General features: G+C 37.5%; 1 protein-coding gene across 1 annotated transcript; it reads right to left on the reverse strand.

The window, feature by feature from the left end:
* LOC306866480 (potassium/sodium hyperpolarization-activated cyclic nucleotide-gated channel 4-like) lies at window positions 1-26,175 on the reverse strand (the record flags this gene model as incomplete). Its single annotated transcript, XM_079411716.1, has 8 exons — window positions 1-1,550; window positions 4,117-4,281; window positions 7,797-8,037; window positions 8,147-8,293; window positions 12,262-12,480; window positions 14,492-14,653; window positions 16,203-16,626; window positions 25,517-26,175. 8 exons carry the CDS (start codon window positions 26,173-26,175, stop codon window positions 1-3), a joined length of 3,567 nt encoding a protein of 1,188 aa, XP_079267842.1.
* Window positions 26,176-26,761: the final 586 nt, after the last annotated feature.

Here is a 26,761-nt window from a genome sequence, read left to right on the forward strand (position 1 = left end):
TCACAAGTTCGATGGGAATTTGGGGTGCAAGCTTGGAGTCCCAGGGGTGGACCTGTCACTAGATCCATGGGCTGGTGACCCACCTGAGGACCCAGTCTGAGTTATGGACAACTTGGAAGTTTGTCTTGATAGGACAAAGTGACCGGGTATTGAGCTAAATGGTTTCATAAGGGGAGGGGGTGATGGGAGCGGTGAGTAACCTGAAGCAGATCCTCTGTGATGGGATAAGTCCGGTGGTTGTGGGCCTCTTCCAACCGGCCTGGATTTTTCAGGTTGTCCTGGGGTGGGGAGAGACATGGAAATGGTGCTTAAGTCTTGGAAAGGTAGGTCAACTAGAGATCCGCCCCTTTCTCTTGGTTGAGGTGGCGGTGGGAAGAGTGTCTGAGTGGTTAGGAGTGAGCTTTGGGATCCAGAGATGCTAGCAGGCTGGCTGTACACGGACATTCTCATCTTCTCCACTGTAGGACTCTGGCATGTTGGGCTCCAGGCTGAAGGTGTGCCACATGGAGATGCATTTCCAGACCCATACTGTGCAAGGGAAGCAAGAGCAGATGGTTCTTGGGAAAGCTGGGAAAGAACATCGGACTGTAAACCAATCTGAGCGTGTTGGGACAGGACACTTGTTGGACTCGGGACTTGTTCAATTATGCTCCTGGGGCGGACAGGGGACTCTGTTATAGGAGACTGAGAGGCTGTCCTTGCAACTTTATTCAAATCTTGAATTGGTTTTATTTGTTGAGGATTTGGCTGAGCTGAATGCAGTTGGGTCAGGATTGGACTTACTGAATGCGCAATCAAAGGAGTAAGGGTGGATGCAGGGGGAACTGCAAGCTGGACAGCCTCTCCTCCAATTGCTCCTTGTTGGAAGAACCCAGGAAGAGATGCAGCAATGCCGGGGAAAGAGGCCTGAGGAAGTTGTGGTTGAGAATGAAGCTGGGCAATACTGAAGTCTTTGGACCCATGGGAAGCAAGGGGTCTATGAGGGTAGAAGGAAGACTCTGTGATGTTGGAGGTGGTGGTGGTGACTGTTGTTGTGATGGTGGATGGTAGAGAGCTGGAGGACGGTGGCGGTGGTGTGGAGGTAGATGATCTCTCGGTCCTGAGTGTGTCCAGAATTGGGGTCTCCATACAAGAGCCGAACTGCAAGCTGGTTGAGGAGGAGCCACCAAATGCAGCAGCACTCGAAAGTGCAGTTGGGAACCTTTTTACATATCCTGGTTGGTCTTTTAGAGAGCCAAGCAGCGGGACAGGGGGTCGGAAGAGGGTATGAGGCAAATGGGGGTGGCGAGTTAGGGCAATGGCGACTGAAGTGGTGGCTGCCGCAGCTTGTAGAGGAGCCTGAATAAGAGGTGCCCAGATGACGGGGGTGTAGGAAGATGGAGTTGGTGCTGGGTGAGGAGCTGGAGGAGGTGTCTGCATGAGGTGGGCACAATGAGCCATATCCCTGTCATGCTGTACAATCTGCTGGATGATCTCATTTTCTTGGTAGTTCAGAACTCCGGAATTGAGATCCCGTTGGACCTTGTGCTGGAGTACAGAGTTCTGTTTTCCTGTGAGGACATAAAAGGGAGACAGAAATGCATGGATAATAAATTCAATGTATTTTTATTTAAGCTTTAAACATGTCAATATGTAAGGCAGGGAAAATTTATGTTTATTTGATTTTAAATGATGCTAGTACACAAATATTATTTAAATTATTAAAATATTAACATTACATGCCTTATCAACATTAAAATCAAAGCTGACAAAATTTACTGTCTTATTGTGAACTCTATATGTTATTGAGAACTACATACAGTGGGGAAAAAATTATTTGATCCCCTGCTGATTTTGTACGTTTACCCCAAATTATCAGTCTATAATTCTAATGGTAGATTTATTTGAACAGTGAGAGACAGAATAACAACCACAAAAAAATCCAGAAAAATACATTTTAAAAAGTTATAAATTGATTTGCATTTTAATGAGTGAAATAAGTATTTGATCCCCTATCAATCAGCAAGATATCTGGCTCCCAGGTGTCTTTTATACAGGTAATGAGCTGAGATTAGGAGCACTCTCTTAAAGGGAGTGCTCCTAATCTCAATTTTTTACCTGTATATAATACACCTGTCCACAGAAGCAATCAATCAGATTCCAAACTCTCCATCATGGCCAAGACCAAAGAGCTGTCCAAGGATGTCAGGGACAAGATTGTAGACCTACACAAGGCTGGAATGGTCAGTTGGTGCGTTTATTTGCAAAGGGAAGAAACACAAAATAACTGTCAATCTCCCTCGGACTGGGGCTCCATGCAAGATCTCACCTCGTGGAGTTTCAGTGATCATGAGAACGGTGAGGAATCAGCCCAGAACTACACGGGAGGATCTTGTCAATGATCTCAAGGCAGCTGGGACCATAGTCACCAAGAAAACAATTGGTAACACACTACGCTGTGAAGGACTAAAATCCGCAATGTCCCCCTGCTCAAGAAAGCACATGTACAGGCCCGTCTGAAGTTTGCCAAAGATTCAGAGGAGAACTGGGTGAAAGTGTTGTGGTCAGATGAGACCAAAATCCAGCTCTTTGACATCAACTCAACTCGCCGTGTTTGGAGGAGGAATGCTGCCTATGACCCCAAGAACATCATCCCCACCATCAAACATGGAGGTGGAAACATTGTGCTTTGGGAGTGTTTTTCTGCTAAGGGGACAGGACAACTGCATCGCATCAAAGGGACGATGGACGGGGCCATGTATCGTCAGGGCCAGGGCACTGAAGCTAGCCAGGGCATTGAAAATGGGTCGTGGATGGGTATTTCAGCATGACAATGACCCAAAACACACGGCCAAGGCAACAAAGGAGTGGCTCAAGAAGAAGCACATTAAGGTCCTGGAGTGGCCTAGCCAGTCTCCAGACCTTAATCCCATAGAAAATCCGTGGAGGGAGCTGAAGGTTCGAGTTGCCAAACATTAGCCTCAAAACCTTAATGACTTGGAGAGGATCTGCAAAGAGGAGTGGGACAAAATCCCTCCTGAGATGTGTGCAAACCTGGTGGCCAACTACAAGAAATGTCTGACCTCTGTGATTGCCAAAAAGGGTTTTGCCACCAAGTGCTAAGTCAAGTTTTGCGAAAAGGTCAAATACTTATTTCATACTTATTAAATACTTAATAATACTTATTAAATACTCATTAAAATGCAAATCAATTTATAACTTTTTGACCTGAAATGCATTTTTCTGGATTTTTTGTTGTTATTCTGTCTCTCACTGTTAAAATAAACCTACCATTAAAATTATAGACTGATCATTTCTTTGTCAGTGGGCAAAATCATCAGGGGATCAAATTTTTTTTTTTTTCGCCTTTTGACTTTCCTTTTCCATGGACATTTACTCACCCTGGCAGTGAATGGTGGTCAAGATTTTGAAGTAAAATAATGTGCGGCCATCCATCAGAAAAAGTGCTCCACATGGCTACTTCTAATTCATGACTGCTGTTTTGTTTTGCTCTCTCCTCTTCGTGTTCGTCTCACCGGAGCTACGCTACGCTTATGTCATCTGGTGAGATCACTCTATGACAGTTAGCGGAAGGTAGATATTATGGTTTATAAAGTGTTAAATATGGATATTTTTCTTACAAAAATGCATCGATTTGCTTCAGAAGGCCTTTATTAACCCCTCGGAGCTGTGTGGATCACTTCTTATGATGGATTGATGCACTTTTTTGAGCTTCAAAATCTCGACCTCCATTCACTGCCATTATAAAGCTTGGAAGAGCCAGGATATTTTTTAATATAACTCTGATTGTATTGTCTGAAAGAAGAAAGTCATATACACCTAGGATGGCTTGAGGGCGAGTAAATCATGGGGTAATTTACATTTTTTCACAAGGGTTGTTTGATTAAAGTTAACCAACAGAAAATGTTCTCATTAAATATACTGTTTCAATTATAATACATCACATTATGAGAGTAAAAAGAGTTGCAAACTGCAATTCATGTTGATTTCAAAATGAAAAAATTACAATAAAAGCAAGGGACAAGATGCGACCACTTAAACTTAAACTCTCCACTCTTCAAGGACATCTCAGAGCAGCTGTGAAAAACATGAGCCTATTGAACTGACAGCTCTCACCTATGCGGTCAAGCCGATCGAGGGCTACGGTCTCAAAGGCACGCCGCATCATGGGGTACTCCTCCAACACCTCGTTGAAATGGTCCACAGAGAGCGAGTACAGGCGACAGTATGTGTCTGCTCTCACGCTGGCTGTTCTTCTGCCTCGAGTCAGCAAACAGATCTCTGTGGACGTTTTACAACATGAACAAATTGAAAGCCACATGGGAAGAACATGTATCCTACTCTTCTTGTAAGAGCAACCATGCGGAAAGAACATGTACAATTTTACAAGTTTATATATGTACGTTTATGTATATAAATAATAGAATGAAGCGTAAATAAATGAATGTATGAATGGGTATACCCTAGTATCCAGCCCCTCACTGAGCATTAAAAACATAAATGTTTAAATTTAGAGCACTCCAGCACTATTAATATGTGCATAAATTCACAATAGTGGGAACCATGAATTAAATATACTTGCTGTAAATGCAGTGACTCAGACTTTATATACTTTGAGGTTGCTTTTTTTGAATGGTCTTTTTTAATCTGTGCCCAGAGCATTAAAATACCATTTTGACAGATTAGAGTTGTACTCAGCCATCATCTGTCCAGTCAGATCACAGAGTAAAAGCTCTATCTCAAATGCAGAGGACATTTCTAAGCGACAGACAAGCAGGAGGTCTGAGGAGAGGACACAGGGAATTGTCAACACTAATGTGGTAATTGGGTGTTCCCAGACAGTATCGCAACTTCGCACCTAAGAAATACAGTTTTACTGTTTTCCCAAAAGTTCACTGACTAGTTCATACCATTTTTAAAAGCTAAAGAAGTGAATTTGCATGATTCTATGTTCAACTTTATGGAAATTGTACAGTTAAAGCTGCTAAGCATTCTTTGACAACTCCCACAAAGCTTCACCACTGAATTGCATAAAACTAGATCACAGTTTTTTCTTGTTTTAAGCATAAATCTAATAATGTCTTATAACAGGCAATGACACATTAATAAACCTAATTCAAAATATATTCTGATCGATTTGAACTGATTTGAATTCTGATTGGATAACACATGTAGCATGTGTTTAGGTTCATTTTGGCAGTCAGACTGTCACAGAAACAAAGTTTTACTGCTCAAGACAGCTATTTCATTGATCGGTTAAGTAGTAAGAACATTTATTTAAAGGGATAGTTCACCCAAAAATGAAAATTCTGCCATTAATTATTCACCCTCATGTTGTTCCAAACCCGTAAGACCTTCGTTCATCTTCAGAACACAAATTAAGATATTTTTCATGAAATTTGAGGGCTTTCTGACCTTCCATAGACAGCAACGCAACTGATATGTTCAAGGCTCAGAAAGGTTGTAAGGACATTGTTAAAATCCTTCTTACTACCTAACTGATCAATGAAATAGCCATCTTAAACAGTAGAACTTTGGTTGTGTGACAGTCTTTAAGTCTTTCCAATTAGAAGATATTTTTCATGCTTGCATGTGTGCAGATGATATTAATGATGGGTACTGAAAAATAAGAATACTATAGAGATTAATAAGTTGCTTTTGGACCTTCAAGAACCTCAAAGATAAAGTGGTGTTGTTTGGGAAAGACAGAGGGGTAGAGGAGGCTGTAGAGATTATTCTCATTCTCTTTTTCTCTCTGTCTAGTCGTCATGGCCAGAGTCATAAAGAACATGCTGCCAAGAACCACTCCATCAGAGCACATACACTCACTAGCACACATCCTGAGGTGGAAAGGGGGAGAAGGGTGGTGTGAGGGTCAGGGAAGGTGGAGAAATACAAATAAAGAATCAATGACGTGGTGCATAAAAATGCACCATGTCAACATGGTTTTGAACACATTACCACAGTAATACCAATGTTTTTTTACTTTATTATGAGGCTTTCCATTGCTATTCTTTCATATACCATTAAATATAAATCTCATTCATATTTCATGGTGTTTAAAAGCATAGCAATCATATAGTGCCATGAGATATCTGCTGTGATTTCCTTCTTAACTGATTATTTGATTATTTGACTGCCAACATTTTTACACATACAAAATTCTTTAAGATTAATTGAATACATAGTAATTGGAATAACTGAATTAAAAATGCAAATAAATAAATTGTATACACTACCGTTCAAAAGTTTTGGTTCGGTAAGATTTTTGAAATGTTTTTGAAAGTAGTCTCTTATGCTCACCAAGCCTGCATTTACTTGATAACAATACAGCAAAAACTGTAATATTGTGAAATATTATTAAAATTAAACATTTTAACTATAATTTAAAATGTATTTTATTCCTGTAATGGCAAAGCTGAAATTTCAGCATCATTACTCCAGTTTTCACATGATCCTTCAGAAATCGGTCTGATGTATTGATTAGTAGCTCAAGATTTTTTTTGTTGTTGTTTATCAATGCTGAAGACAGTTTTGCTGCTCAATATTTTTGTGGAAACTGTGAAATGTTTTTTCAAGATTCTCTGAGAAGAGCAAGAATAGCATTTATTTGAAATATAAATGACTGTCTTTGCTGTACATTTTGATCAATGTAATGCATTCTTGCTTCTTTAAAAATAAATCAAATTTTGAATGGCATTATATTAAATTTTGTGCACTGTTTCACATTCTATTTTTTTAAATAGGAAAATAGTGGACAGTACACAGCATATACTTTGCAGTGTGTACTAGTATTGTATTCTCAACTTAACCAGATAGACAAGAGAAAGAACAGATGACATATGGGGACTGGGTGGGCTCAGTCCTAGGCCAGAATCCAGCCTGCTCCTCCTTTCTGCACTTTCACACAGGGTTTATAGGAAAAGAGATTATGAGCGGCTTGTTGAACATGTAATGACCTCAAATGAGCCTGGGCAGAAGGAAAGTTTTTTTTTTTTGGAAAATATGATGACATTTTTTTTCTTGACTAAATCTGCAGCTCACTGATAGCACAAACTACTTAGTTGTGATCCCAGAACCGCACAGGAGACAGTAATAGTGTTTATAATGGCACAGAACGCCAGGAAAGAGGCTAGCTTGCATTCGGAGACCAGGTGGTGTATCATTTATTTCAAAATATTTGCATTACCCTCATTTTCTTCAGAAAATAGAGCGTGTTGATTTGTTTGGTAGACTCACTATTTGCATGCAAGGTAAACTATAATGTGAATAAATTTTATTTTTTGTCATTTAAAAGGCATTTAATAATGGACAACATATAAATGATGCCTTCATAAATGCCAAAATTAAAAACAGAAAATGTACAAGACAAAAAAAAAAGTAAATCTATGTGGATTCGTACAATGGTAATGAGAAAACTGCAGTGAACAGCCTCTGATGACAAGGCTCAACTCAAACTGTTATCTTCCCCTCCTTCCTCAATCTTGTGAAGGAAATTAATTTCATGAATGGTTAACTTATGCTGGGTGAGGAATTTCCCCAGGCTCCGAAAGCGTGGCCATTCACTGATTTGGTTCCCTGGGAGAACCAGCCGATAACACTGAAGAACATGGTGGTACCAGCCTGAACATTAAGCACATGAAACCTCTCTAATAAAAACACAAACTTATTTGCTGCAACTTAAATGCCAATTCATCTGCATTAGCTTCTAAAAGATCTGCCTTAAAGAATAAAAAAAAGAATGAAATGAAAGTTGCATCAAACCATCCAATCCGTCAATATCAGTGTTTTCGTACCTCCAAAGTAAGACCCATCCGAGATCTTTGTCTCTTTGCTACCCTTCGTCAGAACAGTTAGTACACCGTGTTGTATGAAATACATCTTCTTGCCGACGGTCCCCTCTCTGATAATGTAATCTCCTGGTTGGAACACCTCGAAACGTAACTTGGTGAGCATGGAGGTCACAAAGTTGGGATCCGCGTTGGCGAACAATGGCATGGTAGCCACAAGCTTTCGACAGTTAAAACTGATGATTTCCTGTAAATGAAGAATATCAACATACTGTAAGTGGATAGAACTGTTCAGTACTAGAATACAAGCTACGCATTGAAAGTATACACTAACTGGCTTATATGTTACTACTAACCTCTCTGAGTGGTTCGTTCAGTTCTCCCAGAATGCTCTCCTCGTCGAACATCTTCCCCTGATAGCGATGCTCATAGTAATCATGAATCCTCTGCCGCATGTCTGCGGGAAGTTTATGGAACGACATGTACTGCTCCACCTGCTTGTACTGTACAAATGACATATACACTAAATTATCAACCTGAATATTACATATTTATCTACATGTTAAGCAACAATAGTCAAAAAAAATTGAGAGGAATGTGGACAGAAATGCTAATGAGATTTCTATAACCATTTGAAACCATTTTTTAAAAACCCTAGTGGGATCAAATATGAAACCGAATAACATCAAGAAGATAGATAGATGGATGGATGGATAGATGGATAGATGGATAGATGGATAGATAAATCAAACAAACAAAAAGAGAAATTCCAGTTTATCCTGTTCTTAGATTATCCAGTAGAGTTTTAGGATTATTGCCAAATCAAAGATTGGTTCCAAACAAGTTTACCAAATAAGACAGGTTTATTTCATTTAGTCTGACTTATTGTCATTTGATTTGGTTCAAAATAAGTCAGACTAGCTTAAATAAGCCAGGCTTATTTGGTAAACTTTTTACCAAACAAAACACAACAAAATCAAACAAAACATACACACACATAAAAACAAAAAATAAAGCAAAGCAAAGAAAGAAAAAAAAGTGTTCATCACAAAATGAACAATGAAATTAAATGAACCTTTCTAACATCATAATTTGCATGTGCACAATGGTACGAGTATGGTAATTATTCATTATCATAGTTTATTTCAAAGTACTGTGAAACAAAACAAAACAAATCAGCATAGAAAGCACAACAAAAATCAAAAGAAAAAACAAACAAAAAACCCCCAACAAAATCAAACAAAACATACACAAATACCAAAACACAAAGCAAAGCAAAAATAAAAAATTAGCTAGTTTCCAACTAAAGAATTTTGATCATTATCACATTATTTTTTACGGCACCTTTCTAACATATTAATCATTTGCATATGCACAATGGTACGAGTATGGTAATTATTAATTATCGTAGTATATGTCAAAGTACTGTGATATTATATGATATATGATACCATCACCTTACAATGGAACTACACTTTCCAATATTTTTGTACTTGGAACAAAGAAGCTCTTAGTAATCAATTGACTTTTTTAAAGTCTTGTAATGTATGATTTTATGATTAGGTGGGAATAGGCTTTAAACCGTCTGTAGACAATGAGGTGGTCACAGCTACCAATAAATAAATACTGACTAAATCTCCAGCAAAACAATAGCTCGGTCAGTGTAACTGTCCGGCTTCATATTTACAGCAGCCAGGCTCCATTTGCAAAGCTCGGCAGTATTTTCACATCAGCGGCCATCTCCCCATTTATCATTGTCTTTCTGTTTGTCCCGCTCTCCAAGCCTGTCTCTTTCACTTCAAGGAAGGACGTACAGTATTGATAGGGTTTATTTTACCCACGATCCCCTTGTAGTGTCTCTTTGTTATTTCATTTGTGTCTCCGAAACCGGCAGAGAGCATCTGCGGCACTGCGGCTCGGCGATGTTACGCCTCTGCTGTCCTTTCTAATAAACTTTGTTCTGTCACTAGCCATTTTGCTGTCTCTCTCCATGAATTCCTGTCTCGGCTGTCGACAGTAGCCGGTTCCAATGTGCCCTTCACCACATGCTAATGTTCCTGCCATGTCAGCTGTGAACATCTCCTCGGTCTCTCCGAGTGGCTCTTCTATTATCATATTCAAGGTCAGGGGACAAAGCCAGCAAGAAGAGTTCAAACAACAGGAAAAAATGTCACGCTATACAGTTAGGTTTCAACTGCGAATCCCGGCGAGGGTGTGAAGTCGCTCGCCGAAATGCCAGCATAAGGCGAGCATGCTTCATGGTGTCGGGGAAAAAAGTGTGTCATTGGAATTCGTCCTTTTTCTGGAAATGGATGCTGGTAATCGCATTGACACTGAGGAGAGTGGTGTGGAAGCCCAAATACAGCAGGTAATGAAATCGGCAGCTAACTTAACAGGACAAATTGACAACTTCAGACATTTTTATCCCTGCTGAACTCTCCCTAAACGAATCTTCCTCTCTCTCTCCTTGTGTTTGTGTCTTCAAAACCCTCTCGAACAGATGTGGAGAGGAACTGTAAATCATGTACTGTGAAACCATAATCAAAAGCGTTGGCCTTCATGCATTCAGCTTTCGAGAAAACAAAACACTCGCTCCAAACACCGCAGAGGAAAGAGGAGGAAACCTCACATCAATACGCGCTTCTGTATGAACAATGCAAGTTGCCTCGACAACCGCAGTCGGGCTGAATTGACTTGAATCTTTGAATACAGCAGAGGTCAAAGCACTTGTATTTTCTTCTCATAGAAAATGACAACAGTTCAATTACCACTCCAGCACACTTACAGACACGATAAAACCGCGTATCGTTCACCGCAGAGGTCAGAGACCTCCAGGACTCACGAACCGCTCAAAACTCACAAACCCTCGTCGTTTTCCATTTTTCTCTCCGCTCGTCTGTTTGCGACCCTGGTTTTTCTATTTTTAAACAGGACTTCAAAGGCGTTCTCGGATCTCGGAGTGAAGAAATTTCGTCTGCTGGGAAATCTTTACAATGCTCAATAAAGTGGGAAACGGCAGCTGCCCACCCTCATTAAAATGATCTTTGCCTTAATTGCTGGCTTGCCAATAAAGATAGTATTTTTGTTTTTTTTTACATTTACGCATTTAGCAGATACTTTTATCCAAAGCGACTTACATTGCATTCAAGCTACAGTTTTTACATTTTATCAGCTCTTGCTTTCCCTGGGAATCGAACCCATGACCTCTTGGCGTTGCTAGCGCCATGCTCTACTATTTGTGCTACAGGAAAGGTTTTTCCTTTTGCATATATTTTCTACAACTATAAAAGGAATATAGAAGACAGTTGTAACATTTTAACTACTACTATCCTACCTCATCATTTAGTTTAATAAACAGTTATATGTTTGAAACTTAAATGCACCATCAATACAATATAATATAATATAATATAATATACACTACCTTTTAAACGTTTGGGGTTAGTAAGATATTTTTTAAAATTAATTTATAATTTTATTAAGCAAGGTTCATTATATTATAATATTTAAATATTTATATTTCAGATAAATGCTGTTCTTCTGAACTTTCTATTCATCAAGAAGTCCTGAAAAAAAAAAAGATTATGGTTTCCACAAAAAAATTAGGCAAAACAAAAAGTTTTAACATTGATAATAATAAGAAATGATTAAAATGATGATTTCTGAAGGATCATGAGACACTGAAGACTGGATTAATGGGTTCTGTAAATTTCAAATGTCAATCACAGGAGTAAATTATATTTTAAAACATAGAAATCAGTTACTTTAAATTGCTATAATTTCACAATATTACTGTTTTAACTATTTTTGATCAGAAATACTTAAATACATAAAAATATTAGCAGCCCCAATTATACTTTATATATGACATTATACTACTTTTATATGTAAATATGTGCACATATACAAATGAAAAAATATATAATTAATATTCATGTAGCCTATTACAATTTATTTAATTGGATATTATTTAGCAATAAATTATTTAACAACATTAACAACATATAATATTACATAGGCTATATTATGTTCTTTTTCTTTTTTTAATAATTATATATATATATTTTTCATTTTTATATTTTTACTTCATAACTATGAACTAGTAATTATAAATACTGTTACAATGGTCCCTGACTTCAGAGCCATGATAAAATGGTAGCTTCCAGTAAAAGCATTAGCAACTTTTAACCATCAAATAAGATAGATATGAAATGGGTTCCAAATGCATTAACATCCCAAAATAAATCCTCAAATAATATTCCTCAATTTTTGATGATAAAAACACAAATTTAACTGAGCAGAGTATGTATCATCATTAGCTTAATTATGAGTGAAGAAATTGCCCCAAGCTCCCTTTCATTAGATTATTCTGTAATAAAACAATTATTTTTACATCACAATGCATGCGAATATCCACACTTTAGCCTCTCAGACCCAGCTGATTTCATCATCTCCTCTTTTTTTCACTAACCTTCTCTTGGTACTGTCTGCGTGAGGAGTCCAGTGACTGAATGAGGGCGGTGGCATGGCCCACAAACATGGCATAGCAGGTTGCACCCACGATCATGCTGAGGATGGTTAGCCACACATCCGTCATGCCCACAGGAGGGTACATGCCATACCCGATACACAGCATGTGGCTCATGGCCTTAAACAGGGCGTAAGAGTACTGCTGACCCCATGTGTCATTCTGTGAGGACAGAGAGAAAGGGAGGGATGCACAGAATGAGAAAGCGGGGAAGAGATAAAGAGAAAAAAAAGAACCCAAATTAAAGCATGAATATAATTACAAAGCATGAAAGACGGCAATTGTGATAGAGAGCAAAAGAAATAGGAGAGACGATGAAAGAGGGACAAAACGTGTTGTGAAGGAACAAAGGTACGGACCAATGAGAACGAGAGGAGAGAAAATAGCATTGCGAATGACAGAATGTGAGAGAAAGAGCACGAGAGAGTGTTAGACTGGAAAAAAAGTGACAGTGTTTCTATATATTTCTGACAGGACTCAGAAGGAGCCGGAGTAAAGGCCAGAGAGAGAGAGAGAGAAAGGGAAATATCAAGTCCTTTAGCAGGAGGGTCATTACGAACGCTGCATGTGCTTTCTTGATATGAAAAGATGGAGGACAGCAGAAGGTACTGTTTTACAAATGCTAATGAAGCATAGTCATGGACAGTGTTCGTTTTTTAGCAAAATGAGTCACTCAGCCTGCCACTTTTGGGCCAAATACTTATCATGCAGGTCCAGAATATGATGCAGCTGGCCTAATTTCAATCAAAAATATTACTTTTACCAATATCAGTTCAATATGGTTGCCAGTTTTCAGCCTCAGAGTAAAGAACCTAAAAGTAATTACGACTTGATATCTCACTATTTCGACGTTGTTTATAGTAATTGACATTTTTTTTGTAATTATAACCTTGTTTGTCATAATTCTGACTTTATATATTACAATGTGGCTTTCTGTCTCACAATTTGACTATTTTTCATAATTACAACACAATTTCTTGTAATCACAAATTTGTTTCTCGTAATTTCGAATTTGTTTCTTGTAATTTCAACTTTATATTTCACAATGCAGCTTTATACTGTGACAAGTCACTTTATATCTCAAAGCTGCAACTTTACTTTTAATTTACGACTTTGTATTGCCCAGTTGTGACTTTATATTTCATAATATGACTTTTTATCTTGCAGTTGTAACTCATGTTTCTCATAACTATAACTTTTGTTTCTGTAAATGCAACTTTGTTTCTCATAATTGTGCCTTAATATTTCGCAATGTAACCCTATATTGCATAATCTGACTTTTTATCTGATAACTGCCACTTAATTTCTCATATCTCTGACTTCATATGTCTTTTTATCTTGCAATTTGACTTTATATTTCGCAACTGTATCGTCTGACTTTGTAACTTATAATACTTTATGTATCAAAATTTGACTTTATATCTCAAAATTACATATATTTCTTTTAACTCTGACTTTATATCTCCCAATTGTGATTCTATACTTTACAATGTGGCTTGCTATTGTAACTTTGTTAATTGTAATTGTAACTTTTGTTTCTTGTATTTGCAACTCTATATTTCACGGTGTGGTTTCATATGGCATAATCTGATTTTATATGTCATAAACTGGCTTTTTATCTTGCAGTGTGACTTTATATATTGCAATTTGACTTAACATTTCAAAACTGCAACTATTTCCTTTAACTCTGACTTTATTTCTCTTAATTGTAATTCTCATAACTGCAACTTTATATTTTTTCAACGTGGTTTATATCACAAAATCTGACATCACATAATTGCCACTTCATGGTGTCATTATTGTGATTCATATCTTGCAATTGGACTTTTATATTTTACAGTTGTGACTATTTCTTTTCATTGCAACTTTATATCTAAATGTAACTTTTTATCTTGCCATTGTGCCTTTGTTTCTTGCAATTGTGACTCAAAATGTGACTTTAATTCTTACTGTAAACTTAATCTCATAACTTTTTTTTAACTCCGAGGTGGAAACAGCCTTCTATAATTCAAAATGTTCCATCTGGGTCATTTATTCTGTTTTATATTTGCAGGTTTTTTTTTTTTTTTTTAGAATAACCTGAAAATATGGATGTTGGGATTAATAAATCATTGGGAGCTGAGCCAATGGAAAATAAAGAGAAAACAGACATAGATCGGCCCCTCAAACTTACCACCATTTTGTTTTTGGCCACCCAGCAGTCTGAAGGGAAATCCTGAAGCATGGGCACCAGAAACTGCAAGCATCCGTCCCAGTGGCACAACAACAGCATCATTCCAATGAGATTCACAATGCGCACCATGGCACTAGCCAGGTCATAGGTCATGTGAAAAATCTAAAAGGAAAAGAGGTCAGAGATGTGAACTAGAATATGCCGCATTGGGTCACAATTAAGATTTAATCCTCACTCGGTTCTAGGCCACATTGTCCTTAAGATGTTTTTTAGTAGCACAACGCTGGGCTTGTGGAGTATTACATAAGGTACTGTATCTCTTCTGCTAATGTCACTAATAGTTCCTAGGAGATCAGTGGGAGGCCAAACGAGAGGCTGATGTTACCCACAATCCATAACGGCACCGATGCACCACCCCTAATGTACAAAAAGGCGGCGTTCCCAAATAGCAGTAATTAAAGTGCGGAATCCAATAGATTTCCGTTAACTCGCAAGGTTGAGGGATCGAAGCAATTAAAGGGTCATGGTGCACGCTTTTAACTTTGCCATGGACAAACAATGGTTAGGTTGAGTAACACATTGCTGCCTGTAATCATGGCTAATTGCTGCTTGATTTAGAAGCTGCTATTCTTTGGCAGAGCTAAAATTAAATCCACGTGATGGCAAAGCAGTCGTTGAGTTTCAGATACGACTGTGAAGTTAATGTGACCTTCTGTCTATAATTGCTGACCGTGATTTTAACAAGTAGGATGTGTTCTTGGATCAGCTCCATTGTTGGTCCTAGAACAGCCTCACTGTTATCTGTTACCAATAATTTCCCTATGATTTTAGAGGTAATTAAAAGAACAGTCCATCCAAAATAAATTTCTGCCAACGTGTGCATTTATTTTAGGTTGTTTCAAACCTAAAGGTGCCACATTGTCTTTTATGTTCACCGGTAAAAACTGCAATATTGTGAAATATTATTCAAATTTAAAATAACTCTTTCTATTTTAATACATTTTAAAAAGTAATTTATTCCTGTGATTGCAAAGCATCATTACTCCAGTCTTCAGTGTCGCATGATCCTTCAGAAATCATTCTATTAAGTAGATTTGCTGCTTAAGAAACATTAATATTATCAATTTTGAAAATGTTTTTTGCTGTTTAACCGTGATTCATTTTTTCAGGATTCTTTGATTAACAGAAAGTTCAAAAGAACAGCATTTCTTTGAAATAGAAATCTTCTGTAACATTCTAAATGTCTTTGCATAATTTACATAATACATACTTGCTGAATAAAAACATTAATTCCTTTCAAGAAAAAAAAAACTTTTGAACATTAGTGTATATAATTAAATAAGCAGTTTTTTCTTACTTCTATGGTACTTTTATATTTTTTGTCATTTTTGACTACAACAGCCCAAATCCCCATTCCTCAGCAATCTCTGAAACAACACAAGGGTGAGTAAACGATGGCAGAATTTTTATTTTAAATCTGGTTTATATTACGGTTTGTGGTTATGAGGAATGAGTATATTTGTTTGACAGAAATATTGCTTCAGGACCACCAAAAGAAACCATGGGCTGCTCCCTTATTGGTACGGGAATATCAAACAAGGTTCATATCACAGTTCATTTCCTTTTCAACATTCACAAGCCAACAAAAAACTGTTTTATATATTTGTGATAGATTTATACCAATCTAAGAGTCTATAGAGGTGCATCTTACCTCCTCCCATTGGTGGATGTATCTAATGAGTCTGGACAATCTCAGCAGCCGAAGGAGACTGAGTATTTTAGTGAAACGCACAATCCTCAACGCTCGTGCTGTCTTGTAGAAGTCCGAGTCGATGCGTGTCTCTACAATGAGGAAGATGTAATCCACAGGGATGGAGGAGATGAAATCCACGGCGAACCAGCTCCGAAGATACTTCACCTTGATCTGCTGAGGGTCCAGGATGATTTCTGTGCTGTCTTCTTTGACGATCCCTGTGCGGAAGTTCAGCACCAGGTCAACCAGGAAGAATGTGTCAGAGACCACGTTAAAGACTATCCAGGCGGGGGTGTGTTCATCTTTAAAGAAGGTGATGCCTACGGGGATGATAATCAGGTTGCCCACCATCAACAGGAGCATGATCAAGTCCCAGTAGAACCTGGACGACATAAAATGGACAAAGTGTTTATTTAATGCCTTTGGACCAGAGGAGTCTGCACGACCTTTGAAACCATTAACCAATAAAGGCATTTAAAGATTATAAATTACAATTAAGTGCTTTTTCTTAAAATTCTGTATTGCAGAGACCCATGTACAGAAACATTTTTAGCTGAAAAATGGACCCTACAAGTTAGAAAACTGGATAATACATTTATTTATAGATATAATAGTAGTAAATAATGAATATCAATAATAACTGATAATAGTAATAAATGCTATAAATATAAAAAATGTAATATAATATAATTATTATCATTATTAATTAACATTATTAAATACATAATTAACATTACACATTTTTATTTTATAAAAACCATAGTAAATAATAAAAAAAATTTTAAATTAATTATTTACCATATTATGTCTTGTTTTTAACTAAAACAAAGACTATTTCAAATCACTTTCAGTAATTGAGATAAAGCTGAAATAAAATAAAATATAAAAATTAGAAACTTAAAATATAACAATTAAAAACAAATGAAATGTTGGTTTTGACTGACTAAAAAAAGTTCAAGTACTAAAATTACTCAAATTTAAACTTAAAAATAAATGAAAACTAAATATATATATATATGTGTGTGTGTGTGTGTGTGTGTGAGAGAATGAAACAATGACAAATGTACGTAAAAAAATGACTAAAACTTAAACTGAAGATTTAAAATTTCAAAATATTACAAAATGGTATTATAGAACATAAATAATACTTAATAAATAAAACATACTTTGTATACTTGACAGAAATATAAAATTAACATTATTATACTTCCTGAAACACCTTTTAAATCTATTTGTGTATAGGTTAAAAAAGAAACAATAGCATATTTAAGACCAACCAGTTCTGTAGCTAACCTAATGCGCTAGCAACACCAAGGTCACGGGTTCAATCCCCAGGAATATAATTGATAACATACATGCCTTGCAAGCAGTTAGTAGCTTTGGATAAATGCATCTGCCAAATGCATGTAATCTTCTGCCATCATTTCCTCAAAATAAGTATTATGATGTCCGTAATCAGAAACACTAATCTAAAAAGCGCACTCAGGATTTCTTGAGAACGCTTCATGAGCTCAGTCCCTGACTGACGCTGGAAATGGCTGGCTGTCTGGTTGGGCTATTACTTCTCGTTTATGGATGAGTTCCCTGTTTGGTAATTGGATGTGTCGTACGTATGTAAATGAAAGGGGCTGGAAGACATCCAGGAGACCTCTGGCAAGACCGCCATTTCATCAATAAAAGATCTGCTGTGTGAAACGTTTACACAAAAACAAGCTGCCATAATTGCTGAACGCAGCATTACTTATCCCATTGGCCCTGACATACCAAAATGAGCCTTTTTTTGGTTGTGCGAACCATTCAATAATGCTACTAATATTTCATGCTGCTTTACAGTATTTGCCTGGCTCTTTTCCCCACATGCTAATTCTTTTTGTACACCAAAAACTGAAGTTGTAGATTAGCCTTCTTCATTTATACTGTGGTAGAGAGCTGGTTGGTTACTAGATTCCAGTCCTTTGCTGCGGAGTTGTAATCGATCACACAGAGGGTTGATAAACCGTTCAGCTCGGTATGGATTGAAAAGAGAGAACGAGGCTCTCAGCATTTCAGAGTTGTCCGGTGGGATTAAATGTTGTTTGATACCACGGACTAGAAAAAAAACACTCAGTTCGATTTTAGGCCCTTTTTTTTGTATAAATAGGTCACTGTGTTTTCTTCACTAACAAATTGCTTCTGAAATGACTGCAGAAATAATAAAAAGCAGATTAACCATGATCTCGCACAGTATTGGATCATGACTGAAGGTTACTGTTATCTGCAGTCATATTAGCATAAACAACCATAAACATATGAAAAGAACTGGGCCATTCCATGTCAAATCAACCAGAGGTCCTCAGAGGCTAAAAAGTTTAATTTTGATATTTTGTTTCTGGTCAAAGAAATACATAAATGAAAAATAAAGCCATAATATTAAATGGCTTTGCACTAGAATCCAAGAATCTAATTTAAGAAGTAAAATCTCATAGGATATTGAGATACAGTATCTTTAATGCTTCTTAAGTTACAGGCATGCAAACTTTGGTAAAAGACTATTTATGGCACTCAAACATCTGTTCCTTGCAATTGTTTTAATAGAGAGAAACATTCCTAGTTTAAACAATATTTGTTCATCAGACATTCCTCTTTAAAATTAAAAAGACATCACTGTAAGCAAAGTGACCCACATTTGTGACCCTGGACCACAAAACCAGTCTAAAGTCACTGGGGTATATTTGTAACAATAGCCAAAAATACATGGTAAGGGTCAAAGTTATTGATTTTTTTTATGCCAAAAATCATTAGGACATTAAGTAAAGATCATGTTCCATGAAGATATTTAGTAAATTTCATACTGTAAATATATCAAAACTTAATTTAAATTTTTGATTAGTAATATGCATTGCTAAGAACTTCATTTGGACATCTTTAAAGGCGATTTTTGACCAATGAATTTGTGAAAAATGTAATTTACTCAACCAGCCAGATTGAAATCCCCACATCTCTGTTAAACCATATGGAAGTCGTGGCCTAATGGTTAGAGAGTCGGACTCGTAATCCAAAGGTTGCGGGTTTGAGTCTCGGGCCGGCAGGGATTGTAGGTGGGGGGGAGTGAATGTCCAGCGCTCTCTCCACCCTCAATACCACGACTGAGGTGCCCTTGAGCAAGGCACCGAACCCCCAACTGCTCCCCGGGCGCCGCAGCATAAATGGCTGCCCACTGCTCCGGGTGTGTGTTCACGGTGTGTGTGTGTTCACTGCTGTGTGTGTGTGCACGTTGGATGGGTTAAATGCAGAGCACAAATTCTGAGTATGGGTCACCATACTTGGCAGTATGTAAAAAAATTAATTAAAAAATAAAATATAGGGCTTTAAAAATGAAGAGACCAAATGATAAATTTGTTAAGAACCAGTTTCTAAAAGAATATTGACATACCTTAAATACTTTTATTTAGTTAAAACACACAAACTCTGGGAAAAAACTGCCACCACTGGCATATAAAGCAACCAGTATTGTGTCAACTGATTTTACTAACAGACCTGCCAATCTCTGTGTAAAAATACAATAATGATGCTGCCATGGTCTTTCTAAAGTAATTTTTACCCCTCTGCAATTTGGCTTCAAACCTCAGGTGAAAATGGCTATTTGACCATTTCTACAAAATTGCCACAATTACTGTATTATTATTAATTAATACAAAATAGTAAATATTCCTCAATGGCATTTTAAAATGTTGGTTTTCATCACTATTTATGTCTGTCTAGCTTCTGAATACGAACAAATTTAAAAATCTGAGCCAGGGAAGTTTCTGAAATTCGGTTAATTTGACAGAATGACCCAGTAACGTGTTTACAGTCAACTATGTGTCTGTTAAAACCAAAAAAGTGGGCAAAATATTACTGACTGAATATTAACTTTGACTAATTAAATTCTCAAAATGATAATGTCCCTCTCCAAAACCACCTTCAACTGACCAGAAACTAGCATCATATTATCTTAACATACCAGCTAATTTAAAATAAATGAAAGATGAGCCTTATGATATGTCCCACTCAAATTTACTGTAATACATCAGGAATAGAATCCAAATAATGCTAATATTATATTATATCTGCTTCTTTTCTGGCAAGTTAATGCTGTAATCACATATATGTTAAATACCTACTTTTAAATGTAATATAAAATCTGGGTTTAACCAAATGGAAAAATACTAATTCTGCATTGCAGGGCTCTATTTTACATTGCTTGAAATGAGCTTTGGAGGAGATTAAACAAGAACAAACCATCTATAGGAAGTGTCACTAAATCTGCCAGATTATTTCCAGACAGTTTTCAGATTATAAAGGATTTTCCATTGACATTTACCCTTGGACAGATGCTCCAGTGGTCAAAGCAGGCAAAAGAATAAGTTTTACAGCAACATGTGCTGAACTGTTTGTACCATACTCTTATGCAAGGACTAAAAGCGGCACACTGATACCAAGAGAGGTAAATAAATGTAGTGAACAATGAATTCTTTCAATAAATAATTTTATATATATAAAATAAATAAAGCAATAAATATAATAATCAGTGCAGAAAATGAATGAAAAAAACAACAAAACCAATTATTTAGTAATCTAATCATATCACATCACATCACAGCATTTTCTTGGTCCACTTAATCTCCGGATTATATTATAGCCTGTAAGATTCCATCATATCTATATTACTGTCTATACTGTAAATGCAATATGGATATGCAACTGTCAACTCACGCTGTTACTAGATCAGAAATTGTATTGCGAATATCCAATGTCTATCACATCAACCATAGTATCACTGTAACCACATCATAGACCTTATTCTCTTCTCAATTCACATGTGTAAACAAATGATATATCATAAGAACATACACTAGAAACCACAAGAGGCATTATTCAATATCATTTGCAATATAAAATGGACACCAGTGGGTAAGAACTTGAGAAAGCTTGGAAAAGTGAAGATAGTTCTGCTAAAAAGGTATTTGGTTTGTGTGTTAGTTGTGATTCCCCTTCATTTTGAAGTTGTGTGGATCTTTAACGGCTCTATTTAGGCTAAAAATCAACTAACAGACGAGAGCCACTGTTAAATGACAGCAGTGGGAACACATTTCATCCAAACAAAAGCCTTTGCAATAATCAGCTTTCTGTTACAATCTGCCAAAAATACACTCTCTATTCTCCTTCTCTATCTGTTGCTGCTTAGCATATTATGAGTCCTAATTGTCTTTCCCAAGCCACATCCCTCCAATTGTGATGATCTCTCAGTGGAATCTGTGTCAACTCTACTCACCAGATCTAGCCATCATCCGAACGCTCTGCACCACAGCTCAACCAGTCACTCTGGCCGCTGGAGTCCCCTGCAGAAAGCTAATGTGTTGGGTACATAATAATAGGTTTATGCAAGAGTATTGCCATGATTCACTTGGGTGACTGTCATGCCGCCGTCATGCAAAAAAAAACAAACAAAAAAACTGAATTCATATAGCCTTAAGGCTCTTTCTTTAACTATTGTCACTTTTGGCCTTTTTGAGTTTCCCTTGAGAAAGGGAACTCAACCAAGATCTACAACTATAGAGATGAAAGAAACAGGGCCCTCTGCTGCATTTCAAAAATATCACCGTATGACCACAAACTCTCAAACATCCGCATTATCATGCACACAACGCTATTATGAACCAATCAAATGGGTTTTCATAAAAAAATTTTAACATTACAGCCTGATTGTAAAACTGAGGAAGAACATTTAAAACATCTTCATCACTTTTACTAGAACTACTCAGAAAAAAAAAAACTAGCACACAGTTGAAAGAAGGGATCTCCAACCCTTCTCCTGGAGAGCTACTGTCCTGCAGACTTCAGTTCCAACCCTGCTGCAACACACCTGCCTGTAATTATCAAGTAGCCCTGAACACCTTGATTAGCTGGTTCAGGTATGTTTGATTGGGGTTGGAGCTGAAATCTTCAGGATGGTAGCTCTCCAGGAGCAGGGTTGGAGACCGCTGTGTGTGTGGACTGTGGATGTGTGTGTACTGGAGAAAAGACAGAATAGTGTTGCCTGTGTGAAAACAGCGCATTTTTGTATTTACCGGTCAAATCGTTCCAGTGATTTACAGCAATTTACTGGTATTACTGTGTGAAAGGGGGTCGTAATATACGCGTAAATACACAAGTAGGTGAAATATGTTCAGAAAAAACAAACAATGTGAAGTGTTGCACACAAAAATCGTAATCCTGAACGCTGTGCGTTTTTGTATTTTTTGCTGTTTTGTACTTGTGTATTGCGTTCCTAGTGTGGAGAATCTAATGATGTAATACATTTCTCCGCGACTCGACCAGTCACAATTCAGATTTTTATGAAGGGCAAAAGCAATTTATTTATAATATTATGAAGAAATATTTAAAACAAATCCCAGTAAATAGGTGACTTTCTGGTGTATTTGTGTCTGTATGTTATTGTATGAATGCATATTTGCGTGTGTTGGCTGACATTTTAGTAATATGTTAGAGTTATATTTATTTTAGTATAACTATCAGATTTCTTTGTTTTTTCTCTCTTCTAAATGATAGGTTCACATATCTTTTATGTAACTCTTATGAAAACTGTTGTAAGATACTGTTTTTTATTAATAAAAAAGTCAGATTTTACATTGATACGCTTTTAAACTGTAACAACAAAATGGATCAAAAAAATCATAAACCATAAACACCATTCTCCTGATATTCAGAATAATATGTGATATCATTATTTTTAATAATTTGCAACTTGTATCTGAGAACATCTGCTATTAAGTTTCATGATCCTTCAAAAGTTGTTATAAAATGTCTATAAAAAGCCTTAAAAAATAAATTAAAACACAACATATGTTAGTTTGACTAAAACCTAACCAGTGCATAACGTTGAAGAAACACAAAGTATTGTTTGAGCAAATCACAGAAATTCACATCCATTGAAGTATTACGTTTAGTCTATAATTTAATAAACAGGCTGAAATGTTTGCTTGCGTGACTCCACTGCTCTAAATGACGGAAATGTTTAGCTCTGTGAGAGAGCACTGCTTTCATTTTCAGCTGAAGCTAATGAAGAGATGATGAGATGCACCATATTGTTTAGCAGAAAATTGTTTCCTACTCTTTCCAAATGCGCTGCAGAACAGAGCTGCTCTGTGGTGATTCATTAAAAAAGCACGTCTCTTTGCTTCCCTTATTCCAGAACCCCTTGAACACTGATGCTAACCTTCCACCCCCCTCTCAACAGCCTCCATCCACATTCTGACACTCTCTTCTCGTTTTCTGCATCAACCAGGTGATGCTATCAGCAAATGGACGTCCCTACATCACCCATCCCCTTCCCTAACAATGCTGAGGGGAGGAAGGTCAGAGAGCACGGGGAGAGAGGGATGAAGCAAGTGCAAGAGGAAGGAGACAAGGGCAAATGTGAAAATGACACCTGAAAATGCCAGACGACTAAGGACGGTAACTCTTGTGACAGGTGAAACTTTACAAATCACCTGCTGCTGTGGTCATTTGGTACTCAACAGGTCTAGATGCTTCCTGAAATAACATCTTATATATATAGTCACAAAACTGAAGTTTGAGTTAACAGATGCTTTTTGGATGGTTTTGCCAGTACATATTAAAGGGAAATATTCTAAGAAAATCTGTAAAAAAAAAGAAAAAAAAAAGCGTCCAATGTACTGTGTTAGTATGAATATAAGTTCCCGTATTAATCTTTTTCTATAGGTGTTTTACTCATATTTTGAATCACATATTGATTTGTCCTGTATATTAGGGGTAAATGAAATACAACAGATAATGTGCTGGCAGATTTACCAGTACCTTTTCCATTTTTCTACACTGTAAAAATGATTTTCAAATCAAAAATATTATTGGAGTATAAAAAACACTATTTTACTCTTTCTACTTGAACATTTTCATGTTTTATTCACTGCCTTTTCTTTGTAATTAATTGTGATTTACTAGAAATTTCTGAGTGAAAATTGTTTCTACACCATTTTTTTCAAGTCACTGTAAAAAAAAACAAAAAACTATTTTCACTAAGAAATAGCTAGTAAATTTAACAAATAATTCAACAGAATTGACAAGTGACACTGTTATAATGTTAAAATTACTAGAAGAAAGACTGAAATTGTATTTTTTTTGTGTAAAACAATCTGCGGTAAAAAAAAAACTAAAGAGTAGTTCAAACAAGCAAACAAACAAAACAAAAAAGAACATTGTCATCATTTACTCATCTTTATGTCATTTCAAACCTGTATGACTTCATTTTATATGTGGAACAACAACAACAAAAAAGATCTTTTGAAAATATATTTGGTTGTTTTTTGGCCAAATATAATGGAAGTCAATGGGGCCCAAACAAAACACAAAAATGGTTTCGTTTGGACACCATTGATTTTCACTGAATGGACTAAAGCAGTTATTTAAAATATCTTCTTCTGTGAAGAAAGAAAGTCATGCAGGTGACCTGAGTAAATGTTGACAGAATTTTCATTTCTGGTGTTGATTCAACATTGTCCTCCTTTGCACTATATGACCCTGATCGTACATCTTATTTCGACTGATATCCAAAACAATGTGCCAATCACTCATTAGAAGCACCAAGTCCTGACTGTGCGAAGGCCATGTGGTCCATTTGGTCCCCCTCCAACTCGGACCAGAGTGCCATTAAATAAATTGTGTTGTCGTAATCCTCTCTGATGTTTGCTCCCAATAATGCCCGTCGTCATTTTAACCCATTTTGATCACCCTACTTCCCAGCCTATGCAGCAACGGACAGCTCTGTTTGAGTGAAAACATGAGAACAATGGCTAAATATGATTGTGTGACTTATTGTGTGACTATGCAGTAAAGCGAGAGATTACGCTTGACTTTAGTGGCTGGTGCAGTGAAAGTTTCACGCAATGAATGCAAAACAATCACAGAAACTCCTAGACTGCTGACGTTGGTGACACTGTTTGCCCTTGCAATATGTGGATGGTATCAATGTCATTCAAACAGGAAAGAGGTGATATGACCAGGTGAGGTTAGGGAATGCAACAGCACAGGCCTGATTTTAATATCCTCAGCAAGCTCAAGGACACAGAAAAAAAAAACGTTTTTAAAAACAAAAGCATGAAAAGACTGGGCTGTATTTAATCTGCTCAGGCATGTGAGCAAAGCACAGAATCATTTATTTTTGGAGAGCTCCTTACTGGAGGCCTGATGGCAGTGGGAACATTTGCATAGCCGATAATTAGACATGAGATTACCTGAAGTCACTGTATGGGTGAATGATCCAAAAGCCTGCAGATTTGACCCGTTCCTGCTCGCGCTCCACCGCCTTCTCGCTCCCGAACATTCGAAGCGAGAACTTGTTGACCCCCGGTTGAAGCATCGCGCCAAACTGCCTGTGCATAAAGCCCGCCTGGTACAGCCGCTCATCGTCAGGCATGATTTGATCGATACCTTCCAACTTTACGAAACTCGACTGTTCTTCAGAGGGCGCCTGTTGTGCCCCGTCGCCGCAGTCGCCCTGCGCGCCCTGGCTCTCTTCAGGTGCGGGTTGCTCCAAGGGACCGTCGTCCTCGGGGCTCGCATCCCCGATGAGGCACCTCTGCTCCGCCAGATCCGCGTCTGGAGCATGCCGACTGGTGATGGAAGAGAGGCTGCCTCTGAATCTCCGGCAGTCGCCGTTAACGTTGGTTCTGAAGGGTCTCCCCAAATCGGTCTCCGCGTCTCCGCTCTTGGCCTCGCTGACACCTTTAGAGCTCCCCGTGGAGGAGGGTGAGGGAAGATGCTTCATCTTGACACTTTTCCTCCGAGTGTCCTTGTCGCTGTCTTCGCAGTCTCGAGTCATAGCACCCTTGTGTCCAAACTGATGTGGCAAGCTATAGAGCCGTTTGCGCATGGAAGAATGCACCCTATCCATTGTGATCGACCACCTTAACGGAACAAATGACAGTCAGTATCATCTGAGAGGAGACGCGGGCAGGAAAATAGGTCGTCAAAAATATGAATGCACAAATATGCATCCCGCTGCATCTGTAATACTAGACACCGAGCGCGCGCACTGGATGCGTGAAGACGGAGGGACGTGTCTGAATGAGAAACAATTTGACGCGCATCTCAATGACAAATCATTGCACCCTCCTTTCTAAACTACTCTTCAAACAAAACCTACGAAGCCCCCGGCCATTGACACATCAGTAATCCAATGTGCAAAAGATGTCCAGAACAGTTGTGGTAACATGCGTGGGGATGGATAATCTATTACGTTGCCATAGAAGCGCAGACAGCAAATAAGCACGCACCACCTAACCCGTCTGTTAGGGGTGTAGCAAAAAACATGACATGACATTACCTGTCTTCAACAAATGATTTGTCCAATAATAACATAAACATCCCTGAATGGTAAAGGTAGCGTTTTTATGTCATTCGTTCTATTACGTCATGATGCCTTATGGAAAAGAATTGGTATTATTCCATAACAGCTGGGTAATGTTTATCAGTTGGCT

This window comes from Barbus barbus (genome assembly GCF_936440315.1).
Source record: "Barbus barbus genome assembly, chromosome: 48".
NCBI classification, from domain to species: domain Eukaryota; kingdom Metazoa; phylum Chordata; class Actinopteri; order Cypriniformes; family Cyprinidae; genus Barbus; species Barbus barbus.